This window comes from Zeus faber, assembly GCF_960531495.2.
Source record: "Zeus faber genome assembly, chromosome: 9".
NCBI classification, from domain to species: domain Eukaryota; kingdom Metazoa; phylum Chordata; class Actinopteri; order Zeiformes; family Zeidae; genus Zeus; species Zeus faber.
Window position 1 is genome coordinate 6971631 of NC_137197.1, and position 24533 is coordinate 6996163.

The 24533-nt window shown below is 43.7% G+C and overlaps 1 protein-coding gene across 1 annotated transcript; it reads left to right on the forward strand.

Moving 5' to 3' along the window:
* Positions 1-13: 13 nt before the first annotated feature.
* On the forward strand, positions 14-24533 carry baz1b (bromodomain adjacent to zinc finger domain, 1B; the record flags this gene model as incomplete). The annotated part of the gene is made up of 21 exons (XM_080006323.1): positions 14-132; positions 1531-1647; positions 2709-2853; positions 4910-5102; positions 5433-5554; positions 10401-10598; positions 10690-10884; positions 10988-12302; positions 12945-13130; positions 13325-13463; positions 14611-14756; positions 14848-14965; positions 15125-15223; positions 15420-15597; positions 15726-15911; positions 16573-16720; positions 18242-18389; positions 19706-19818; positions 21250-21386; positions 22637-22743; positions 23367-24533. The coding sequence occupies 21 exons, from the start codon at positions 14-16 to the stop codon at positions 24052-24054; spliced, it is 4797 nt and encodes a 1598-aa protein (XP_079862449.1). The 3' UTR covers positions 24055-24533.

Here is a 24533-nt window from a genome sequence, read left to right on the forward strand (position 1 = left end):
TCTTGTGTCTGCGATGGCACCGCTGTTGGGCCGGAAGCCCTACCCGCTGGCCAAGCCGCTAGCCGAGCCGCCAGGCCCGGGCGAGGAGGTGTTCGCCATCCAGCACACCAAGGAGGCCTTCAGGAACAAAGAGTATCCTTCAGCCGGAGCTCTGGGCTCAGCCCGGCGAGCTTAGTGACTACTACCTACCTGCCTTATGCTGATATTCATGCTGTGTGACAGTGTAATACGCTAACACATGGAACCGTGTCAGTTGATAATGGAGCGTGGTTGACATGTTGTGTAGATAGATACTTTATTCATCCCCGGTGCGGTGTTACAGCAGGACACATCAAAACAATAGGCAATAAGTAATACAAAAAAAATTAAAACAAATAAATCGACAATAAAACGAAAAATAGGCAATATACAACAGACCTAAAAGAATAAGGAAAAATGTGAAAACTTTGGCAATATAGAACAAGCTGAAAATAATAAAGTAATGCGAATAAAAAATGGCAATATACAATAAACACCGAAAAATAGCCCAATATACAACAAACTAAGAAAAGCACAATTTCAAAAACTGAGTCAAAACAGAACAAGCCGCAATAATTAACCGCAAACTGAACCAATTCACGCTGTCAAGCAGCCCTGATGTATGATCTGCACAGATAGTGTTTGTTCCAGAAACCATCTGAGTATTTTGAACACCCCCCCCCCCCCTGCCTGACTTGGACCACCCTGGTCCAGCCTGCCAGGGGAGGGCTGTACAGTTGCTTTTTTGAATCGTTTACCCGGAGGGATGCAGCTTGCACCTCTGCTGTGCCGTCCAGCCTGCTGACGGATTGAACTACCCTCTGGGGTTTAATGATCGACGGAAAGAAAGGTGTTTTGTGCGGCAAGTGGCCCGTCCTTTGTCAGGTAACGGACTGGCGCTCTCCTGTCGGTTCTGAAATAACCGTCCTGCTGCTCTCTGTCCCTGTCTGACACAATAGCACCCAAGGCGTCTTGGCACAAAACACGACAAACCCCTTGGCTGGACGAAGGGGTCGCACCATACAATGATTCATTTTAAATATCATTTATGTGAGATGGTTGTTAACAGTCTTAACATAAAAGTGAATCGCTGGTTAGTCACCGCCGGACATTGGTGTGTAACCTCCGCCCTGAAAACGAGGCTCTATTTTGACCTTCTCAAATATTTATGTTTCCCAGCACCTCACTTTCTTTTAACCTTGTTTAAAATTATTATTTTGCTTGGTTGTGACTCTGGTGCCTTGTGTCATCTGGATTCTTTCTGAACGTCGCCCATTAAACTAATGTAATTTAAAATTTCTTAATAATGGATGACAGATCTATTGTATGTGGCTCCTGAGAAGAATGAGCAAATAAGAGGACATGCTAGATAGATTAAGGATGAAGAGGGATTGAGCAATGCATATACTTTTTTCTAAATACCGCACATACATTTTTTTTTTTAATACATGTGTATACACTAAGCTCACGGTATTAGGGAATACTGCGCTTTCCTTGACAAAATGGCAACAGAGAGTACGAGGCACGTCTTCAGAGGTATGACGAGCGCATCTGGACTTGCAAGAGCACTGGCAGCAACCAGCTAACACACAAGGAAGCATGGGAGGAAGAGCAAGAAGTCACCGAGCTGTAAGTACTCACTCACTCATTCATTTTCTACTACTCCTTTTCATTTCCGGTGTGCTAGTGCAGAACACCTCTGATTGCATAGTAAATGTACATGAAATGGATAGTCTTGGGTGACCTACTCATCTTGTTTACCACTAAATAGTCAGAAAGACAGTGGCTCTTAAATATCAGAAGCCCGGACTTCGCCGTGTTTATGATGTTCTATGAGTGTCCAAACTACTTATCTGAAATAAGGTTCAGAGCAGAGCCAATTCTGGGCTGTGATTTAGTTGGACAAATTTGTCACTGGTCTGACTTACTTAAAAGTGTGTTATTGCGTCATCCTTGTTCATAAAAGGAAAAGAGAACTAAGTTCAACTTTGAATAACTTAATTAAACCTCATTCCACCCCACTCAATGGTATATTATGCCATTTACTGCAGTGGTGGTGCTCTCTGTTGGAGAATGACACAACAAACATCTGGTTTGGAGTTATGTCGCTGTAAAGCCAGAGTAGGGCAATGCTAATTTGTCCGGAGCTTATCCAGGCAGAATCATGAGTTGTATTTAAGCGGTCTATTTATACCAGGCAGATAACTGCTCCCCCTATAGGCAAGATTCAATCTGTTACGTAATGCCGTTGTCCATGGCCTTTGTTATAAAAGTAGGGTTTATTTAAAATAAAAGGAGCTGCAAATTATATTTTGTTTTGGGGAGCACCCATGCTATCTTGAGCTAAAAAAAGCACCCATGCTATCTTGAGCTAAAAAATTCTCAATGTGTGTAATAATTACGACCTGCAAAAGCCTGACGAAGCCTAGAGTTATGGAACTGACAACTCAATTTTGGATTCAAGTTCAAGTTCATGAGATTATTTGTCGCATACATATACATACGGTCCTGTGTATACTATTGTGCCCCAACCAATGCACAATCAATAACCCCACCACAATGGCACTAGCTTTTATTAAAACAGGAGCAAAAATATAAAACCAATAATTGCATGAATTTAACAAACTACAGGGCCGAACAGCAATCAGTTTTTTTGGATTTTGTTTAGTGTCCATCTTTTGCACATGCAGGCTCCAGGAAGAATATCCTGAATGGTTTGAGAAACCTGTGCTGGAGATGGTCCATCACAACACGGTGTCTCTGGACAAGCTTGTTGAAATGGCCTGGGTGGAGATTCTCACAAAATATGCTGTGGGTGAAGAATGTGACTTTTTGGTAAGTTTATTTTTTTGCTGAATTGTCGATACATCTGCTGCAATTTCTGTCTTCTGTGGTTCACATCATTTATGGAATAATATATTTTACAAAGACGTGATTCCTGTTCTAAACCCAATGTCTTAACGTATCCGTGCGTATCATTACTTTGGCGGGACATTGATAATTCTGTGCAAAAGAAAATATTATTAACACTAATCATTTCTGTAGTTCTGTAGATTAGATGTTATGTTAACATTGCGACCGCCGACACAAATTACAGTTTTCAGACTTCCCGTGGAACGCAGCATCACTTCCTGCTGTCTCTCGACCCGATGCAAACTTGGAGCGCTTTCTAATCCACCTGAACCAGTGAGCACGAGCAGCAGCCTTTCCCAAATGATGGCACCAGAATTGGTGGAATAGATAATGAGTGAAACCAGCCGTTTCCACCAAAAAGGTGCAAAATAGAAAGCACAAACACGGATGCCCACAATCTAAAGGGTTAGAGCGAGAGGAGATTGTCCACTAGTTAATTCATCATGGATGGCGTCGTTCTCTTTGTCAGTTGACCCTTCTCACGATAGCAGAACAAACAGGTTCAGTGTTTCCACAAGTGTGCAATCTACTTGTGGTGGTGGGGCGTGGTACGACTGCCGACAGAAAAGTTCTCATGGAACGCAGCATCACTTCCTTCTGTCTCTCGACCTCATACAAACTTAGAGCTCTTTCTGATCCACCTGAACCAGAGCGCGCAGGCAGCAGCCTTTACCACTATGGCTTGTGAAATACCCACCACGACCGCGTCTTCTAACGCAATTCCAAAGCATGTGTGATTGTCAATAGACCCTTCTTGCAATAGCAGAATCAACAGGTACGGGAGGGGAGATTGTCCACTACTTTCGATCATGGATGCCGTCACTCTCTCCGTTTAATTTGAAAGAAATGCTAAAACGGGTTGCCAAATAGACTTTGGCCGCCGTATATATACCTGGGCAGCCTGCCTGAGTTAAAACTGAGGATTAATCAGGTGTTATGTTATCTTACAATACTCGGAACATGCATGTTTATTAGGGGTGTAATGGTTCACGAAATTCGCGGTTCAGTTCGATACGACACACTGGTGTCACAGTTTGTTATGTTTTCGATACAGCGAAAAAGCCAAGAGAGATTTCCTTGATTTAATAATAATAATAATAATAATAAGAAATAAAAATAAATTATTATTAATAATAATAATAAGAATAAGAATAAGAATTAATAATAATACAAATAATAAAATAAAGCTAGATCATAAAGTATGATCATTTTTGAGTTTGAACAGTGATGGAGCTATCTATACCTGACCTTTCTTTTGGGGTGTCTTCCTAACAGCATATAAAACAAAAACAGCTTAAAAAAAAAAATATATATATATTTATTTATTTATTTATTTATTTATTTATTTATTGTAGTAGTCATAAACAAATACAAACAAGAAACAATTATGTTTTTATATGGAACTCTGGGTGTGTTTTTACCCATTTTCTGTAAGAAAAACCTATTAAAATGTTAACAATATTTAAATGACATAATTTTGGGCAACAGTGCAATAAACTGGACACGACTATTGCGATGTGTGAGCCGTGACATGTTCAAGCTAAAACATTAATCTTTTTTTTAATTTTTATTAAATAATAATAATAGAAAATGTTTAGATAACAAAAATAGCTTTATTCTTTTCAGAGTAAACTGAACGTTCACAAAGTAAATAGTATTAATGCAGGCAGAGGAAAGCCCCCTGGTCCCCCAACCCTGAAGTGCCAGCCGCTGTAAGCTAAGCTGTTTAATGTCGTCAAAAAGTGGGAATATTAGCATTATCACCATTAGATTTTTCTTTCTATCATATAAACAATTATACCGGTATTGTCGGATTAGTCCAACGAAGTGTTTGGTTTGTACTAAACTGAAAGCCTCATACCAAATTGTTTAATACGAATACGTGTATCGTTACACCCCCAATGTTTATAATATAAAATAGTTGGCAAGAGTTTACAGCGTTATCTTATAAACTTCCCATTTACATTTTTCTCTTAAGGTTGGCAAAGATAAAAGTCTGCGTGTGAAAGTGGTGAAGATCCATCCCCTGGAGAACCAGGAAGGGGAGATGGTAGAGAAGAAGCTGGAAGGGGCCTGTGACTCTCCGTCCAGCGACAAGGAGAATGCTAGCCAGGAGAACCAAAGGAAGGAGCCTCTTCCCTGTGAGGAGGAGAGCAGGAGAGAGAGTCTCAGTGAGTTCTTGGCTTGAAAAGTGTGTGTGTGTGTGTGTGTGTGTGTGTGTGTGTGTGTGTGTGTGTGTGTGTGTGTGTGTGTGTGTGTGTGTGTGTGTGTGTGTGTGTGTGTGTGTGTGTGTGTGTGTGTGTGTGTGTGTGTGTGTGTGTGTGTGTGTGTGTGTGTGAAATAGAATCATGATCATCAGCAGCCCCACCTAGTGTTCAATAATGGGATATGTGATACTTGTACCACCCACAAAACTACATATCACAATAGTAGACTACTAAAGTAGACTCTTCCAATGTTGGAATGAATATAATTGGAATTTGCCCTTTTCTGTTCATCAGGTGACCGAGCACGACGTTCCCCAAGGAAACTTGTCACTGCTATGAAAGAAGAGAAGAAGAAGTGGGTGATGCCCAAGTTTCTTCCTCACAAATATGACGTAAAACTGGTCAATGAGGATAAGGTGGGTTTCAATTGTTTGCTCTTAATCAACAGCATTGATTGCTTCCTGCACACCAAAAAAAATCACAGCCGTCTAGAATTTTACAAGAATACCTGCAATTGAAAATAAATCATTAAACAGTTATGTGCATCAGTGAGTTCATCAGAACTCTGCCTGTGGCGATCCATGGGCACTATGCTGTATAGTGGTTATTAAGAGTGTAGATGGCAGCTTGAGATGTGAGGGAATCTCCTGTTCTGAGAAATCTTAAAATATAATGTGGATTTAAAAAGTTGGCATAGTTTTCACTGAGGAAAAGTATATTGACCTAGCTTATAGTTAGTGCTGGGCGATGTGGCCTAAATTTGATATCACAATATTTTTTTGCCTAATGTCTGTATTTGATATGACTCAATATTTATCATATGAATGTTTATGAATAATATTCCTGTATAAAAATGACCAGACCAATTACATTTATATTATAAACCATAATGTTTATTTAGCAATTATAATAGCCACTAAGAAATAAAGACCTTTTGACTGCAGGTATTTAAACATATAATAATGTCAAAATGAAAAAGCCACTGTAGCTAGCAGAGTAGGGGCCTTATTATTTTCTTTTCTTTTTCTGGATTATGCGTTGAAACTATCCCTCCTCACCGCCCCGGTGGCGTAAGGCTTCATGTTAAAATGGAGGTATATGCCACTAAATAAGTTGAAAACTGAAGCGCATTTCACGTGATTCTGGAGACTGCAGACTTTTTTAATGAATGAAAAGGCAAAAGCCTGCAAGGACACACGGCACTCCAGCTGCAGAACACACTGACGGTCGTGAGTAAAGATCCCACACATTGGGCAATGGGTTGTGTGAACGCGTGGCTATATCATCTAGAGCCCATTACTTGACTTTTTTGACCACATTGGGATTGGCAGTTATGCAGCCGTTGTGTCCCGATTTTTAAATAAAGTATAATAAACAAAAAAAGTTGATTATTTATCCTATGCTTGTCTGTTTTACACTATTAAGTTACTCACCAAAATAAGCGTGACTAGGCATTCTAAATCCATCCATGTTTTGATGTTTGCACCCACATTTCGACACTGACACAGGTCTAAACAGGAAGCGATGTTGCGTTCACTGGAACTCTGGGAAAAAATACAAAAAAAAAGGGCAAGATTGAGATTGGTCAAAACATCGGTAATCTCTTCAGTTTTTCCACAGAATTGGATTCTAATTTTGCTGGTAGCTGACCGGGGGTGGTGGGGGGGACTGAGAGCATCCCTCTTACGCATAGTGCTTTTTGTTTTGTTCAATATGGAAATTGAGTAAAATAATATACATCTAAAATAGAAACAGTTTTATTTGCTTGATTTTGGGCTCCCCAGACTGAACATTTTCCCAGTGGACTATTCGTCATCAGTTCGAGCAGTTAGTTGACGAATTGTCGCACGTTTATGGAATTAATTTAATTATTTAAATATGTTTTTGGGGCATCAGGAAATGAGGGTTTGAGTGCCAGGGCTGGTAAAGAATGTTAACATTGTTAACACTGTGCTACATAACAGTTAAATACAAAACCTAATGACCAGCAAGCCTTTAAAATATAAATGACATATATGAGCGCGACACGCATGAAGTGAGGCGCCTGTTACTTACACCCGTCAAACATTACATCGGTTTAACTTATTAGGCCCTATTATTTTCTAAATGTGCAGATTTGAATAGCATATTGACGTAATTTGCACTGAAATGTGCCATACGGTAAATTGTTTTCCCGGCATTGGGGCTCGGGCGCACCACTGGCCTGCCTCCGCCTGGTCCGCTGGGACATTTCAAGTTTCAAGGGGTTTATTTGTCACATACATATACATACAATCATACATATATGCAGTAAGGTGTCATGTAGAGGTTTGGTTAATCTACGCAATATATTTTTTAAATAATATACGCAATACTTTTTCTGACGTTTAGACTAGTCCAAGTTTAAACTTCCATTTAAACGTCAGGGAAATTAGTCGTTCGGAACATCCCTATTCTGAATGTGTTGGAACAGCCAGCAAGGGGTTTGAGCATTTTGTTAATTTATCAGTAATTAAAAATACAATAACATAGAACCACGCATCGAAGCTGTACAATTAAATACGATTTTTTGAATAGTGGTAAAAATTGAAAATCAGTATGTAGCGGTCAATGTTAATATTATAGCGGCCTGCCACAAATAAGTCAATGTATGGGAAACACCGCGGTGGGCTAGGACTCTCCAAAACTGGGATCTTGCATTGGTCGGGCTCTAATATCATTGCTTAAAGGCTATGGAAAAGGACTGTCAGATCCGGTCCGGTCACGACTCGCCTATCTCTCCCAGTGCCAAAACTCATACTCAGCACATACACCACACAATAGACTGAGGGCTTGCAGGATGGGCGGGGTGCAGGCTATGTGGGTCGGGATGCGGTGGGCAGCTGCCATCTTGCCTGTCACGCTCCTGCCCAAGCGTGCTTCTCGTCCGTCCGAAAATTTTAATCCCACTCACATTAGCTTAGAACACATACACTGGCACACCAATCCTACTCCGAACAACACTCCATCGGACCAGGGTCTGCGTGCGGGGAGGGAGGGGTGTGAGTGAATCGGGTTTGACTTGCCTGAAAGACTCGCACCCCCAACCCCGCAATTTTAACTGCAATTACCGACAGCACACATTGAGCACTAGGGTTTTTCTGGGGCGGCCGGTCGCTGGCGGGTCGGTGTGGGGGCGTGGTTGGCCGGGGGGCGAGCAGTTGGGGGGCCCCCCCTGCCGGCCTGGCTGGAGTCCTTGCGGCTTGCGCCAGGTGGCTTGGGATGTGCTGCGACCTGGCGGGGCTGGGGAGAGCGCCGCCGGGTGCCTTCTGGGGCCCCTAGGGGGACTGCTTGCCATTGTGGGTGTGGATTGAGGTGTGGGGGGCGACTGTTGACCTTTTGCTTCTGCGGCGCAGCTTCTCTGCGTCAGGCGCCTTGGGTGCTGGGGACGGCAGAGGGCCTCAGGCCACCTGCTGGCATCGGCGGGGGTGGGTGTAACATCGAGGTGCCCCGCGCTGTGTACACGCTGCTACGTGTATGGGCACTTGGCACTCATGCCGGGCGGGGCGTCTGGTCGGCTGCAGTGGGGCGGGCCTCCCCCTTGTGGGTGGGCATGGGGGTCTTGCCGGCTCGCCTGTGGGGCGGGCGGCTCGGGCGGGGTGTCGGTCTATCGCCGTGGGGCCGGGATCCGGGCCCGCGGCCCGTGCCTTGCACCCGTGGCCCGGGTTCTGTGCCGGCGGCTGCGTCTTGTGCCTGCACCCTGGGGTTGGTTGTATGTGTGCGCCCCTGGAGTGCACGGTCTCCTTGTGCTCCCTGGGACTGAGTCATGCTCCTCGGGGCTGGGCAAGGGGGTTGCCCCACGGCCCCCCGGCTTCTCTGGGGCCCGGGGGTCTTCTGTGGCTGCAGGGCAGTACTCGGGGCTTTCCTGCAGCCGTAGTGTGTCCACAGTGCTGTGGAGTTTGGGGGGGCTTCGGGGCCCCCTCCGCCGCTTGGGGGCGCCGCGACATATTACCGACCTTCTACACCAGTACCAGATGGGGATAAGTCAGGCTGGTGGTGGTTCTCCATAACCAAAAGCTGTGCTCTTGTCATTCTACAGGTTGTCCAAAGGACAGCGTTATTGCAGCAGTTCTTGATGATTTAAGAATGAATAAAGAGTTGCAATGTAGGTTGAGAACTTGAACACCACTTGCAGACTAACTCTGTCCTGAATGCAATGGCATACAAATACTGTGTTGTATGCCCAGCATGCTGACAGCACAGGTTTAAAAAAAAAAAAGAAAGGAATAGGGCTGGCAGTGCACCTGATGAGTGTTACTGTACGGAGTTGTATGTAATCTTCTTTCCATTTTTCCGTGGACATTTGGAGGGCTGTTGTGTTATTGCTTCTTTAGTGTTGGTGATCCACACAGTTACAATGGAAGATGACAGCGAGTGTGCGCCGCAAAGCACAAACAGTGACATCGCCGCTGATCAGATGAATTTTTCCTCTGAAATTTTCTGTAAAGTAGATGAACGACTTGATCGACCAAGTGTCATTTGTTTCCATTTGGTTTGCTTAACCCAGGACCACGTGAACGCTCACCGGACCTCATAAAAGGCAACAAAGTAGCAACTTGCTCTTGAATCGGACCAAATCTAGCGAACTAAAGATGTGAAAGCCACCATATTTTAGAGAACAGAGTGCCGGCGACTACAATTTCGCCATCCCGGCATATTTTGTTCTGGGGCCTGAGGGAAGCGGACAGTGAGTGTGTCGGGTGTGCGGGGATTCGGACTATCTATATCTTGTCTGTCTGTAACCGAACCATTTCCAAATGATAGACGTTACGTGTGCCCTTTTTGGAACTAATTCAGTGCCGCTCGCATCTCTCTCTGCCATCTACTCAGCAGCAGGGGTGGCGTCTCCGCTTCTTCCTTGTTTACGCACAACAAGGAACGAGCGCTGTCGCATAAAATGAAAACTTAGAGCAATTCAATCTTGTGTGACAACTTTAAAGAAGTTTAGAAAATAAAACTCGATGTTACCCTATCCATATCAAGCATCAATGAAATATTGATGGTTCATGATATATTGCCCAGCACTACTTGTAGTCCAACAAACCTCTGGGCATTTTATCAGTTGTGTTACTAAAGTTTCTGTCCATATATACTGCACTACAGAGGCTGATCAGTTGCAGGAGACTATATCTTCCAAATGACCATTTTCCATTTGTGCATTTCCCTACTTGGACGAATGTTTTTGAATGGAAAAAATATATATTACTCATGGTTATTTTCCTTATGTGATCTGCCTCCTCACAGGTTATCAGTGATGTCCCAGTCGACAGCCTGTTCAGATCAGAGCGCCCTCCAACCAAGGAAATCATGCGTTACTTCATCAGGCACTATGCTCTGAGACTGGGCATGGGGGAAAGTGCCCCCTGGGTGGTGGAGGATGAGCTGGTTAAAAAATTTAATCTCCCCAGCAAATTCAGCGACTTCCTTCTCGATCCACACAAGGTAATTTTACATATTTACCTATTGCATTTCTTTGAATCTGATGTTGCCTCGTTTTTGTTTCTAATCCTAAATATTCTTTGCGTCCGTCAAGTTTCTTGCTGAAAATCCCTCCACTAAGCGGAGGAGTTTAACATCTCCTGAGGGTAAAGCAAGCAAGAAGCTCAAGACTTCTGACACACCAGGAGAGGAATCAGCAAATGACAAGGGGGAGGAGAAGAAAAAGAAGAAGAGGAAGAAAGACCCTCTGGCCATGCCGCTCAGTCCAACCCTCTGGGGACACGTGCAGGTAAGCCAGCCACGACATTTTAAACTGTACTCATTACACGTTGGGTGTTGGTTCACACCGATAAGTTCCTTCTTCACACATTTGCATTCTTTCTCTATTACAGAAGATGAATGGTTCCCCTCTTAACGTTAAGAACTCTGGAACTCCTAAAAAGGGTGATGGTAAAATATCAACCACCTCCACTCCAAAATCATCCAAAAAGTCAGGCATTAAGAAAGAAGGCAAGAAGTCAGGAAAAAGCGGTGAGAAGAAGCTTAACGGTCTTAAGGCCTCTAAAAAGGACGGTAAAGCCGGTCCTAAGACACCCAAGATGAAGCAAATGACTCTTCTACACCTGGCCAAGAGCACTCCCGCCGGGAGCCCCAAGAAGCGTGCCCGCAGTACCAGCACGGGGACACCCAAACTAGGGAAGCCCCTTCATCCCATGGCCCTCCACCTCCTACGCTACTATAAGGAGCATAAAGGCAAAGAGGATAAGAAGAACGCCATGTCCTCCTTGATATCCAAGGCTGCCAAGACCTTGTCACTGGACGACCGGGGCAGACTTCCAGAGGAACTCAGGGAGCTGGTGCAGAAACGCTGGGAGCTGCTGGAGCAGAAGAAGCGCTGGGCGGCCATGAGCGAAGAAGAGAAGCAGGAGGAGCTGAAGAAAAAGCGCGAGGAGCTCAAGGAGAAGCTGCGGGAGAAGGCCAAGGAGCGACGTGAGAAGGAGATGTTGGTCCGTAGAGAGCAGTCGCGTCGCTATGAAGACCAGGAGATTGAGGGGGGCAAGAACCTGCCAGTATTCAAACTGGTTGACATGCCCGAGGGTTTGCCCAATGCCTTGTTTGGGGATGTGGCCATGGTAGTAGACTTCCTGAACTGCTACGCCGGGCTGCTGATGCCAGACGACCAGTACCCAATCAATGCTGTGGCTCTAATGGAGGCTTTGGCTGGAGAGGGGGCCGGCTTCCTCTACCTGAACCGGGTACTGGTGGTGTTACTCCAGACGCTGCTCCAGGACGAGCTGGCTGAGGGTTATAATGAACTGGACATGCCCCTGTCTGAGATCCCCCTCACCATGCACTCTGTGTCCGAGCTGGTGCGGCTGTGCTTGCGGCCGTGCGACGCTCACAGTGAAGAGAGCGGCCAGGGATCTGAGGACTGGGGGATCCTGGGAGAGTTTGACGACGTGGTGACCAGCGAGTTCCTGGACCGCCTCGAAACGGCCGAAGTGTTTGAGCTGAATCCCCAGGAGAAGGTCAGTCTGCTGGTGGCGTTGTGCCATCGCATCCTCATGACCTACTCCGTCGTGGACCACGTCGACGCGATGCAACAGCGCTCAGCAGAACTTTGGAAGGAGCGCCTGGCAACACTCAAGGAGGTCAACGACCGTAAGAAGGCTGAGAAGCAGCGGCGCAAAGAGATGGAGGGCAAAGGTAAGGCTGGGTTTCACTAGGGAGCTCTTAAAGTCATTGATCTCAACTGGTGCATCCTAATCCAAAAGTGGGATGCAGGTCTATTTTGAGTGGGCCGCAGGCGTCTGCTTTGGCAAAGCAATTCAGTGTCAATTCAATTCACCTGTTAGTTTCCTGATGTTGTCACTTGGCCTATTTGCAGTTTAGTTTAAATGAGACACAATTTCTGAAGCGTTGTTGTAAATGATAATGGTTCAAATGTTAAATTATGTTTGGGTCTTGACTTAAAGTCAAATCTGAATTTTGAGGCTAGTCAAGTCAAGGCCCTGTTAAACTTTTGGTTTGCGCTTCTGCAAATGCTATTTTTTGGGTCGGGTAGACAAAAAAAAACATTTTTTGATGCTTATGTTATGTTGGACGCACTTAGATATTGTGGGTGAAACATGGATTATTTATTTTGCTGAGCTTTTAACTGTACTTCTCGACACAACGAACTGCACTGGAATGCTGAGGTTATTCGAAATGAACTATGCCATTTTTAGAAAGACATTAAAACGATGTACTTCGATTTCTCGTAATGGTAACACTGTAACCGCATTTGAATGGTATTCTTAAGTGATGTCAAACTGTCCTGTTACTGTGTCCTGGTTTTGCAACCCCTAGGCAAGGAAGAAGGAGCCATGCCTAAAGTGGAGAAGAAGGAAAAGAAAGAGGGGAGTGCTAAGAAGGAGAACAAGAAGGAGAAGACTGAGCCAGAACCAGAGGACATGATCAGCTCGGTGAAGAGCAGGAGGCTCATGTCCATCCAGGCCAAGAAGGAGAAGGAAGAGCACGACCGACAGAACAAAGGTTGACTCAAAATCCTTTATCTTTTTGATTTTCTTCAAACTTTCTACTCATTATTAGGTATTAATAGAGCCTGATTATTAAGAACATTTATTAGGATGCATTCATCAAGACTCCCCTTGTGGATGTACATGACACAACATCATTCTGTTGTATAAAAAATGGCTTAATGTAGATTTTGTTTTTCCATGCTACAGAGCGCATGGAGAAGGAGGCAGAGGAGGAGCGAATGCGTAAGCAGAAGGCTAACGCTGAGCGGGCCTTCCAGGACGGCATCAGCAAAGCCAAGCTGGTCCTGCGCAGGACTCCACTAGGTACCGATAGAAATCACAACAGGTCAGAACAATTTCCAAACCTTTTGTGGACGATCATGTGTGGCATGGTTTTTGTCTTATCCAGGTGTTATTATTTATTAGGGGTGCAACGGATCACAAAACTCATGGTTCGGATCGTATCACGGTTTTTAGTCACAGATCGGATCAGCAAAAAAACTAAAGGGAGACAAATATAACTTTGCTTTCCATTTATTCTGTAAAACACTGAAAGTAAGGGACTTTTGCTTAAATGAAAACATTTAAGATGTCCAATGTTTAAATAAAATCATAAAATATATAAAATATTCAATACTCAATTGTTCAATTAAAGCTTAAAGCAATATGAGGCAAGCATTATACTTCTTCCTTTAAAAATGGCAGTGAATGAAAAAAATTTAAGATCCACCTCCAGCGACTGAATTTAATTCCAGTATCATGTTCACTTCATCTCTGAAATTGAACTTGAATTTCTCACGTTTATAACACACTAAATTTCATGAAAACTGGTTCAGAATTAAGCGAGTTACAGTCCATTTTGTAGAGAAGTCTGCATCTCTCAATGCACAATGTGTTTGTTTACTAGTGGATCTTGACCGCTCCAATACGGCGGACGAACAGACCTATAGCGGCCACATTTGCTTCGCGACATCACGTCTTAAAGTAGCATCGACACAGCGCGACGTACCGTAAACCAATCATTGTGCTTCAGAGTAAAACACAGCACGCATCTGTCTTTTCTATCTTTTCACTGCAACTCTGCATCGAGATTTAGGCAACTGTAACTTTGAAAAGTAAGAGCGGCAGTAAAACTTTATTTCACTATGACGGTTAAATTTTGCAATCGATCCGCGGTTCACATGCGTGCCAAACCGTGGGGGGTGACCTGTACGGATCAACTACATTCCGTTACACCACTATTATTTATTCTTAATTGATGTAACAATGGCTTTCAGAAGGTATTTGATAGGTGATGTCATAAATGGATGTATGACATGGACTTGTTGGAAACTCTAGTATATCTGAATCACTAACACTGTGTGAACCCTGCTGTAACTAACTCAACAAACCAATAATCTTTCAATGAGCGCAAATGTTTGTAGGATAAACATCTCTAGAATGTTTTGTTTCATTTTAACATTAACCCGCAGTGTGCTGTTGTATCTTTGCAGGTATTGGCTTTTCTCAGACGTGGTTCCCGGCCTTTATATAGAGAAGGGCTGGGTGCACGAGAGCATCGACTACAGCTACACCCTCCCACCGGAGGACAAGCCCCCCGAGCCCGAGGTGGAGGAGGAAGATGAAGCACAAGATGAAGGTGAGTGTTGTTCTTCCACTACCCTCGACTAGCTTTGTGTCAAGGAGGGATGTGAGTTTGAGCTATATAAACGCGACGGCACGTCTTGCAGGAGCTGAAAAGGAGGACGATGGCAGCACAGACGGTGGCATGAGCGAAGGAGCTCAGCAGGGAACAGCGATGGACTTCCGCAGAGAGACCACTGTGCCAAAGCAGGGACAAAACCTCTGGTAAGATCACCACCCATCAGCTAGCGGCTGTTCTTATTGTCTAATTGTGTTTTAATGTAAGGATTACAGGTCCTCTGCAAATTGCATCTTAGAGTAACAATTTTTTTTCCCCTCATCAAATCGTGGTCGTCTTGTGTTTTTGTCTCGTGAATGGCATAGGTTTGTATGTGACAATCCAGCTGATCTAGAGGAGCTACTGGATTCCCTTCATGCTCAGGGTGTCAGAGAGAGTGAACTCAAGACCAGGATTCAGATCAGGTAACAAGGAAAAAATACCCGGACTATGAATGGTACCTGAAATTAATCCTGACCTAAACAATGAAAAATGGCATGGTATAAAGCAACATTAATTCAGTAGTCAGACTGTAAAGGCATTTATAAGAGTCGTCATATTGAGTCCACCAAATCGAATGTAATTTTGAAAGTGAAGCAGAAGGCAACGTTCTGATCTCAGGTACCAGGAGATCCTCCATTCCATCCATCTGAGCCGTAAGGGCAAGATGGGCCTCAGGACTTGTGACGGCGCCCAAGAGCTGCTCAAGTACCTGCGTAGCGACATCCAGGAGGTGGCGTCCCGACTCCAGAAGGGAGGCCTTGGATACCTGGATGACAGCACGGACATTGAGAGTCAGGTGATTGCTTTGTCCGTCAAGTTTTAATTCCGTTCATGGATGCAGGTCTTGATGCAGGAGGGAAAAGGAGACATGTATGTTTGTAATTAACAGCTTCTGTGCCGATCCACTCCTCCCTTCCGATACAGGTGGAGGACATGGAAAAGTTAAAAGACTTTGGTGAGTGCATCATCACAATTCAGGCCTGCGTGATCAAGAAGTTTTTGCAGGGCTTCATGGCCCCGAAGCAAAAAAAAAAGAAGAAGCAGGGTGGAGAGGAGAGCAGCAAGGTGGAGGAGGTGGACGAGGAGAAGAAGTTGGCGGAGGAGGCCCGGGTGAGAACCGCGTCGTTGCTTGCTTTCTGTTTTGCACACGTTACCCACAGGGCAGGAAATGGGGCCCTTTTTAGGTTTTTATTATGAAGAGGAAAAAGTAGACCCGGAATGTTTGCAGAAGCCAAAACTGTTCCTATTGTAAGCTAGAAAGTTCCAATCCAGATCCAACAGCCCTGACCCTATTCTCTGGAGGGCTCATCCAGCGCCGGAATTTTATTTATTATTTTATGTATTTTTTCCTTATTTTGTCCGGGCTAACAACCAAACTATGTTTCCACTGAATTCTCTATGCGCAATCCCATAGCAGTATTCTGCTACAAAACAATAGCTCACCTTTACTTGCATTAGAATGAAAATGCACACTGATTCTCAACTAATATAATGCGCAACTTGCATACCCGGACAGAGGGGGAAAAGTATTTACAAAGACTTTCCAAAGTTTATATCGGCATGGCTACACAAAACTATATGAAAAATATCAAAAGTATGGCTAATTATAGAAACAAACTTGTATACTTGACACAATGTATGCATAAATATCTGTATACTATGAATATATTCAATCAACTCAAATTTTTAGTTGGTCGCAATTGTAGTCCCAGTGAAGAAATTGTTCAACTTCAGCCATGGTTACAAAGATGTGGCTTTGTGTTGTCCTCAGGTGGCGACGGCAGTGGAGAAATGGAAGAGCGCTATCCGGGAGGCTCAGACCTTTTCTCGCATGCATGTTCTGCTGGGCATGCTGGACGCCTGCATCAAGTGGGACATGTCTGCCGAGAACGCCCGCTGTAAAGTCTGCCGGAGGAAAGGTAAATCACACTCAGGCTCACATGCTCACAAGAAATTTCAATAATATTATGGTGGAAATGCGTTTTGTGTACCAACCACTTTATTTATTTATTTATAAATTAAATTAGATTAAATTAAATTAAACAAACAAATAAATAAATAAATAAATAGTGCAATGGTTGCAATTTATTTTGCAGTGACAAGTACCATATAAATATAATAGAAAGGTATATTTGAACTTAAAAGTGACAAAGACTTTGATTTAAAGTTTGAACTGGTCATTTCCATGTTAGTTATATGTAGTCACACTAAAACTCAGTGAGCGTTACAGGTTGAATTACACTGAAACTCAGTGACAGTCCCATATTCTATTTTATTGGAACTCAGTGACAGTTTCATGATCTATTATTGTTTCATAGTGAATAATAAATACAACATGAACATGGCAGGTCAGACTTTTAAAAAATCAGAAATCAAAGTGGCCAAGAAAATTGCAACTTAACAAGATGGTGCATTTTAAGGGGTATATCCTCATGAGATAGATTAGTATCCTGTATGTAGTTAGCCGCAATAGCTCGCATACGACGTGATGAGCCTCGTTACGAGACGGCTACGGCGTGAATAACTGATGGAGTTAATTAGCTGCAGAAACTCAAAATGCCAAGATCGAGACTCCCTGTTACACTATTGTGGTACTGAAATATTAAGAAAGATGCACAAAGGGCCTGGCCACTCCCAGCGACCGAAAATCGTACAAAACACCTCAATATGTATATATTAGTCACTAATTGGCCACCTTTGTTCTTATGGCATATAGCTGACTTTAAGCACCTCCACTGGACGACAGAACAATATATTCTAGATTTCAGACATTAAGTATTAGCATGTAGTTATTGTCGCACACAAAGAAAGCATTGCACGTGTAGTTTCAGCCATTAAACCTGCGATGTAGTACCAGCCCCAACCAATAGGTGACAGGAGAACACCAACCTTCTAACCTGAAGCACCCTCCTAACAGTTTATTCTTGTACCAGTGATGCTTGTAACCCCGCCCTCCCCTTTAGTTTCCCTAGAGTCCCACACGTCAACCCGTAATAATAAGACAAAGATAAGGACTTGGAAGCTTTCCAAGGTCCACAGATTCAACTGGCAAAGTGTCCAGCCAACATTCCCAGCCAGAGGAAGCGATACGTTCCTCCTCTACGTGCAACAGTTGACTTTGTGCACACAAGAATTTCCATGGTAGAAATGCAAAGCTCCAGATATGTCTCCATAAGAACCTCCTTCTGAATAGTTTCCCCTTTGTGTCACAATCTGCCTTTTTTCATTGGAGCAGAAACGTGGTTAAACAGAGTGCAGCACAAATGTCAAAGGTTGAACAAGGACACGCTGTAGTGTACCGCTTGATTTAGGCTTCTTTAGATTTCCACTTAAGTAGTCCAGTGACGACCGAAGAGTTTTTCATGACGTGTCACAGATAAGATGTAGAAACGGAACTGACGGAACCTCCCTTCGTCGAACATCACATTGATCCGTTTCAGGCGACGATGAGAAGCTGATCCTGTGTGACGAGTGCAACAAAGCGTTCCACTTGTTCTGCCTGCGCCCGGCGCTGTACCGCATCCCTGCCGGGGAGTGGCTCTGCCCGGCATGCCAGCCCGCGCTGGCCAGACGCGTCTCCCGAGCGAGGTAAGCACACGTTGAAGCGGTCATGGTCTAACAGTGTCTCTGAGCCAGTGGTTTTCTGCCATGGCAAGCTTTTTACAATCAATCTCACTCACCTGTTAGCCTGTAAACTACTTAAAAGGTCACAAGCATGGGCTTATTATGGCCTACAAATAGTTCTCAATTTCAGTGTGAAACTTGAGCTTGTTGTGACAGACAGGCGCATGGCTGGAATTGATGAATTACCACACCCATTTTGATCTTGCAACACAAGAGCTAACTTCCATTCTAAGTGGAATTTGAAACATTACCACAACAAAAACACTGCTAACACATTAAGTAAATTTTGACATTTTGGAAATTTAAGTTTGAGAGTTTATTTTTCACATACTTACACATACGGTCATTCATATATGCAGTGAAATGTCATGACACCTGGTGATTACGCACAACAAGCTCTATAAGCTCTAAAAATACTAAAGCTCTATAAGCCCTAAAAATACTAAAATGTGCATAATTGACACAAGGTGCTTGCGCAGGCGGCCGCAAGGGGCGGCGCCACAATCGCCATTCTGGTTTTATAATTATATAATAGAATGAATTGTCTGTGTTGTATTTAATATACATTTCAATCCTCCTAAATGAAACTTACCTTAACTTACTTCCAGTACGTACCTTGAGTATAGAAGTCCTGGCACGCCACAAAGCGTAGAAGTCCTGGCATGTCACAAAGCTTCAAATGGCTCAGATTGTGCTTTTCGGTCTGTTGTCTGACTCTGTGGGTTGTGCCGATCCCTGCTTTAACACTGCACATCTCAACCAGCAGATCACTTTGACACATGAACACAAAGCAAGATTAATAACTCAAACTTTATAAAGCAGATCTAATGCATTTCTGCTACTCTTATGCATCGTATCTGCTGTCTTAAAGTACATGCATCTTTAAAAATTATGCTAATGAAACAAATTTGTTACGGCTGTAGTCATGGCAACTAAAATACAAGTCCAACAAAAATCCTCCACTTGACGGTAGGGATTTGCGATTCCCGATGTTATGAGACCTATTTGCATTTTATTGCTGTACAGATAAAACGGTATTGAAGGAGCTCGGCAAAATATGGCTATTGTGTGAATAGCTTTTTATTTAGTTAGTTGTATTCCACTTTTTGTTTTTAACATTAGATTGAGCCATGGGGATGGCAGCACTATTCATTTTGTGAACTAAACCAGAATGGTTCAAACCACTGGTCTAAACACCTTTTTAGCCTAAAGGGTTAATTGTTGCCGTAGTGCTTATTAAGTATGAAGTTATATTTTAAATAACAATCCCTGCATTCCAGGAACTATAATGAAGACACAGAGGAGGAATCAGAGGATGAGTCTGAAGAGGAATACACTGATGAAGATGAAGAGGATGAGGAAGAGAATGACTACAAGGCCATGGGCCACAGCTGTAAGTATCAGGAAGAGGAAGTCACACCTGGAGAATGACTCGCTTGTTATTTTGGACGTTTAAAAAGAGTTGATTGTAAAAAGATGAATCAAGATCAGATGTTTGTGTCTCCATACCCAATTTATGAGAGGACGTATGTATCAAAATCCAGCCCTGAATTTATGCCTTGGGTAAACATGAGTTTGTGGGTATTGTCAGACATGGCCCATTCACCATCCCCCCCCCCCATTGTTTTTGGTCTGAATGTAGAATGTTCTGTGACGCAGCAAAACAACTTTATTTGCATGTGGACATATTCATTGATTGGATACTGAACATGTATTTTTTTACTCTTGTTTCCCTCGATTGCTCTTTTCACCAATATGATGCAAGTGAAAATAACTCCTAAAGCAGATGTGTAATTTATGTGCATATATTTATACCTCTTCAGCCTAATGCCATTTTAAGAGGCCTTAAAACTAAATACGTTTTGAAGATGAAGAAATAAAGGCGACGATAGAGATCGGTTTAAATAAATAAGAGCGCTCCCACAATCTGACTTGTGGGTTTAGGACGCTCCTCGTCTTTTGGAAGGCCAGTGGATAAAGGTAACATAACAGCTTTGTTACGGAGGTGCTGTTGTTGAATTAGGACTCGAGTGACGGCGATTTGGAATGGCAAGAATGCTTTGGAGGGGAATTTGGCCCCCGTCCCATGTTCCCTCCTCCATTGTCTTGGTGTTGTTTTTGTGTAGTACTGTCCAGACCAAGGCCATCGTTTGATGTTGTGGCCCTTCACTATGGCTTGGCTGAGTGTATGTGGCAGGGTGATCCCACCGGTCGAGGCACTGGTGGACTTCTGTCTCACAAAGTTGAAAGTAAAGCTCAAGGACTGGTAGCTCTTGCTCCTTCTGGCCATCTCACTGTCTGAAGTAATAGAATATCCTGTCACGTTATGGTTATGGTTAGGGTTGGGTGCTCTTCAGACTTAATACCCTTCAGAAACGACCCCATGATCAAACTCATGACAGAAAGGGTAGTTGTCTCACCCCCCCCCCCCCCAAACTTTTTGGTGTTACTTCTTTCATAACCAAAACATTTTGTTGTATTGAAGTTTAAAGTGGTTCTACTTTATAGTAGTTCCAACTGTAGCAGCATTAAAAGAACACATTTTGATGTATTTATTTGGACTCATCATAAAGACATAAGATGTCTCTCTTAAATAACTCTGGCAGGTGTATTTCTCTTAATTTCAGAGGCGCTAGGCTAGTTTATCCCCTCTGTAGCCTTGCACTGAGCTAACGTGCAGGACTGGAGTAGCTATCCCATGTCACACTTGTTAACCATTTTATTGTGGAAACATTTGTGGGACTGATTTTCATCAGCCGACGCGTTTCACTTACTTGCACTTCTAGACCCTGAATGGACTCTCTGCTTTCTAATTTCTTCCCAGTGAGACCACGAAAGAAAAACAAGCAGTCATCGCGGCCCAAAAGCTCCAAGAGCAAATCGAAGAAGCAGTCGCCCCCTAGCGGCCGGAGTAGCAGGCAGAGGACTGGCCCCAGCAGCCCTGCGGATATCGATGAACTGGTAAGAAATCACACTCAAGCGGGGTACACACTTGGGCTGGGTCATAAAAACGACCTTGATCATTTTAACGATAACAATGAAACATTTATGAGATTTATTTGGTCATTTGAGTCAGTTGTCCTCTGCCTACAAAGACACAACATCAACAGCCAGTTGTACAGCAGAGAAACATGTTTAGTTGAACTAAAGGACATTTCTCCAGGGGATTCCATGTTTCAGATGACAATGATGATTATATTGTATATTTAAATCTATATGATGTATATTTATATATTATTTCTCTTTTTTTTTTTTTTTTAATATATATATATATTTATTTATTTTTTAGTGTATAACTTAAAGCAGAGAAAATACACCTTAGACTTTAAATTGAGTATTATTTCTAAATATAAATTGTGATAATTATCAACACCGATCAATATAAAAGAACATTGCGATAAGATTTTTGGCCATATCGTCCAGCCCTCGTATAGCTACAAGTTAATAAAGCCGAATTTGGGCCCGATTCCGACAATCGTGAGCAAAGTCACAATTCTTTGATTTTATATAATTTTTAAATTGTATTATTATTATTTTTATTTTTTTTTATTTTTTTTTGATAGTTCTAAAAATTATCTTGCCAGATTAGCCTGCGGTGTGAGGTTTGGGCATGATTAGTCGACCAATCAATTTGTTGACTCGGGCAGTGACGTCGACTACGAGAAGCTATTCATGAGTGTAGCACACGCACCACCAGAAACTCGGCCCAGACTCGAATAAGCGCAGCACACAGATCGTGCTTATATGAGAGAATGATGGTGGCGAGACGGAGCAAAGTGTGGCGTTATTTTACCCAATTTGAGAAAGTCTCCTAAAGTCACTCTGAAGTCATGTTTGATTGCGCACAATTTCCAGTTTTGAGATTGCCGACTCTGGTAATGTTGCGTAACCACACCTCTGTGTCAAATCCTGTGTGGTTTTGCGAGATTACGGCTCTACTGTTAGTGTGGTGTGCTGTTTTTTTGCAAATCGTTACGCTCCACACACACACACACACACACGTTTAACAAAACTGTTAAACTTATCATGGTATGTCGTTATGTGTAGGGTCTCTCACATCTTCATCTGTTAAGATTTAAAAAGAATCTTGTAGTGTGGGTCAGGCATAAACAAGTTAGATTTCTCTAGGACTAGTTCCATCGCAGCCGCACGTCTCTGGCTGTTCCTTTCACACAAAGCACTGAGTGGTGGTCCAACCTCTGGCTCTGCAGGTGCGTCAGAGCTCCAGGATGGGCGTGCGCAAGCAGGCGCTGGAACTAGAGCGCTGCGAAGAGATTCTTCAGAAGCTCGTGAAGTTCCGTCACAGCTGGCCGTTCAGGTAAAACCACAACTCCTTCTATGATGTTACACGGGGGTCGGGTTTTTCCCCACCCCATGATGGGGTGGTCCACTATGTGGTGAGGGAGGAGGAAAATACTTATTTTGACTTATGAGTGTACTTGCATGAGTCATAGCTGTATTGCATTCTTACTGCTTCTATAATGTGAAATAAAACTTGCACAGACACACTTGACTCTTGCTGTGCATAATGTCATGAATTATGAGTATGAATCATGGTCTATGTGTTCCCTTTCAAAGAATGATTATATTGTTTTCCTTGAGCTAAAGATTCAAAAAGTTTAAATACATTTTAAATACCACCCAGTTGTTAAAATGGTAGCTCAGGGGGGATGGTAGCTCAGGCGGTAGAGCTGGTGGTCTAGTGATCTAAAGGTTGCTGGTTCGATCCCAGGCTCCTCCTGCTAGCATGCTGTAGTGTCCTTGAGCAAGACACTTAACCCCTAATTGCTCCTGATGGCTGCGTCCGTCGGTGTTTGAACAATTGTAAGTCGCTTTGGATAAAAGCGTCTGCTAAATGACTAAATGTAATGTAATGTAATGTAAAATCCCGGACTCGGATCCCGGTTGCCCTCCTTTCCTCACTTTGTGTCATTTTTCCAGAGAGCCGGTGTCCGCAGAGGAGGCGGAGGACTACATGGACATCATCTCCAACCCGATGGACTTCCAGACGATGCAGGAGAAGCTGCACCAGGGCTCGTACCGCCACGCCACCGACTTCCTGGAGGACATGAAGATGGTGTTCTCCAACGCCGAGGAGTACAACCAGGAGGGCAGCCCCGTGCTGGCCTGCATGGCCAAGACGGAGCAGAGCTTCACCGACCTGCTCCACAAGCTGCTGCCGGGCCTCAGCTACCTCCGCCGGCGCTCGCGCAAGCGTGTTGCCCGGGCGCCCGTGAGCTCTGAAGAAGAAGAAGAGGAAGAGGAGGAGGAGGAGCAGCAGGAGGAGGAAGAAGAAGAAGAAGAGGAGGCAGAGGAAGAGCAGAGGACGAAGAAGAAGATGCAGAATGGCGGCAAGCCCGGCAGGCCTCAGAGAGGAGGGAGAGGGGGCGCGGCGGAGTGCGGGGGGAAGGGAAGGCGTGACCGGGAGGAAGAGAGCGAGGAAGAGGAAGAGGGCAGGAGGAGGAGCAAGCGCTCTGGAGCCGCCTCCGGTAAGAGGGATTACAGGGAACAGGAGAGCGACAGCGAGCGGGAGGCCAGGAGAACTCGGCAGCGCGGGGGGCGGGGGGACGCCGCGAGCAGCGACGACGAGCCGCCCGGCCAGCGACATTCCAAGAGGCAAAAACGCTGAAGAAGTGCGTGGTGCTTTGCCCTCCTTTTTCTTTTGTCTTACCTTAGTCCTTTTTTTTTCTTTGGTATTTGTTTCTGTTTAATTTCTGCCTCCCTTTTAAAAAAAAAAAAACAAAACAAAAAAAAAAACACTCAAAACCTCCGACCTCCTCTCACAGCCAGACTAAAGGACTTAATTGTTTTTCTCGAGTCTTTTTTTTATGTTTGGTAAAAAAAAAAAAAAAAATACACACAAAAATCAACAAAAAACAAAACAATTTTGTTTGTATTTTGAGAAGAAAAACATGAAGAAAATATAGAAAACTGATTTATATTTGTACCATGTTTAATACGGATGGTCCCCCCCCGCCCCCGCCCCGATTGAAACAAATTTAAGACGCTTCAGATGCCGAGGATGTCCTGAGAGCTCTTAAAGACACTTAATTTAGAATTTATTTGAAGGTCTTTGACTTCAAATCATGTTATTACCTACAAAGTAGA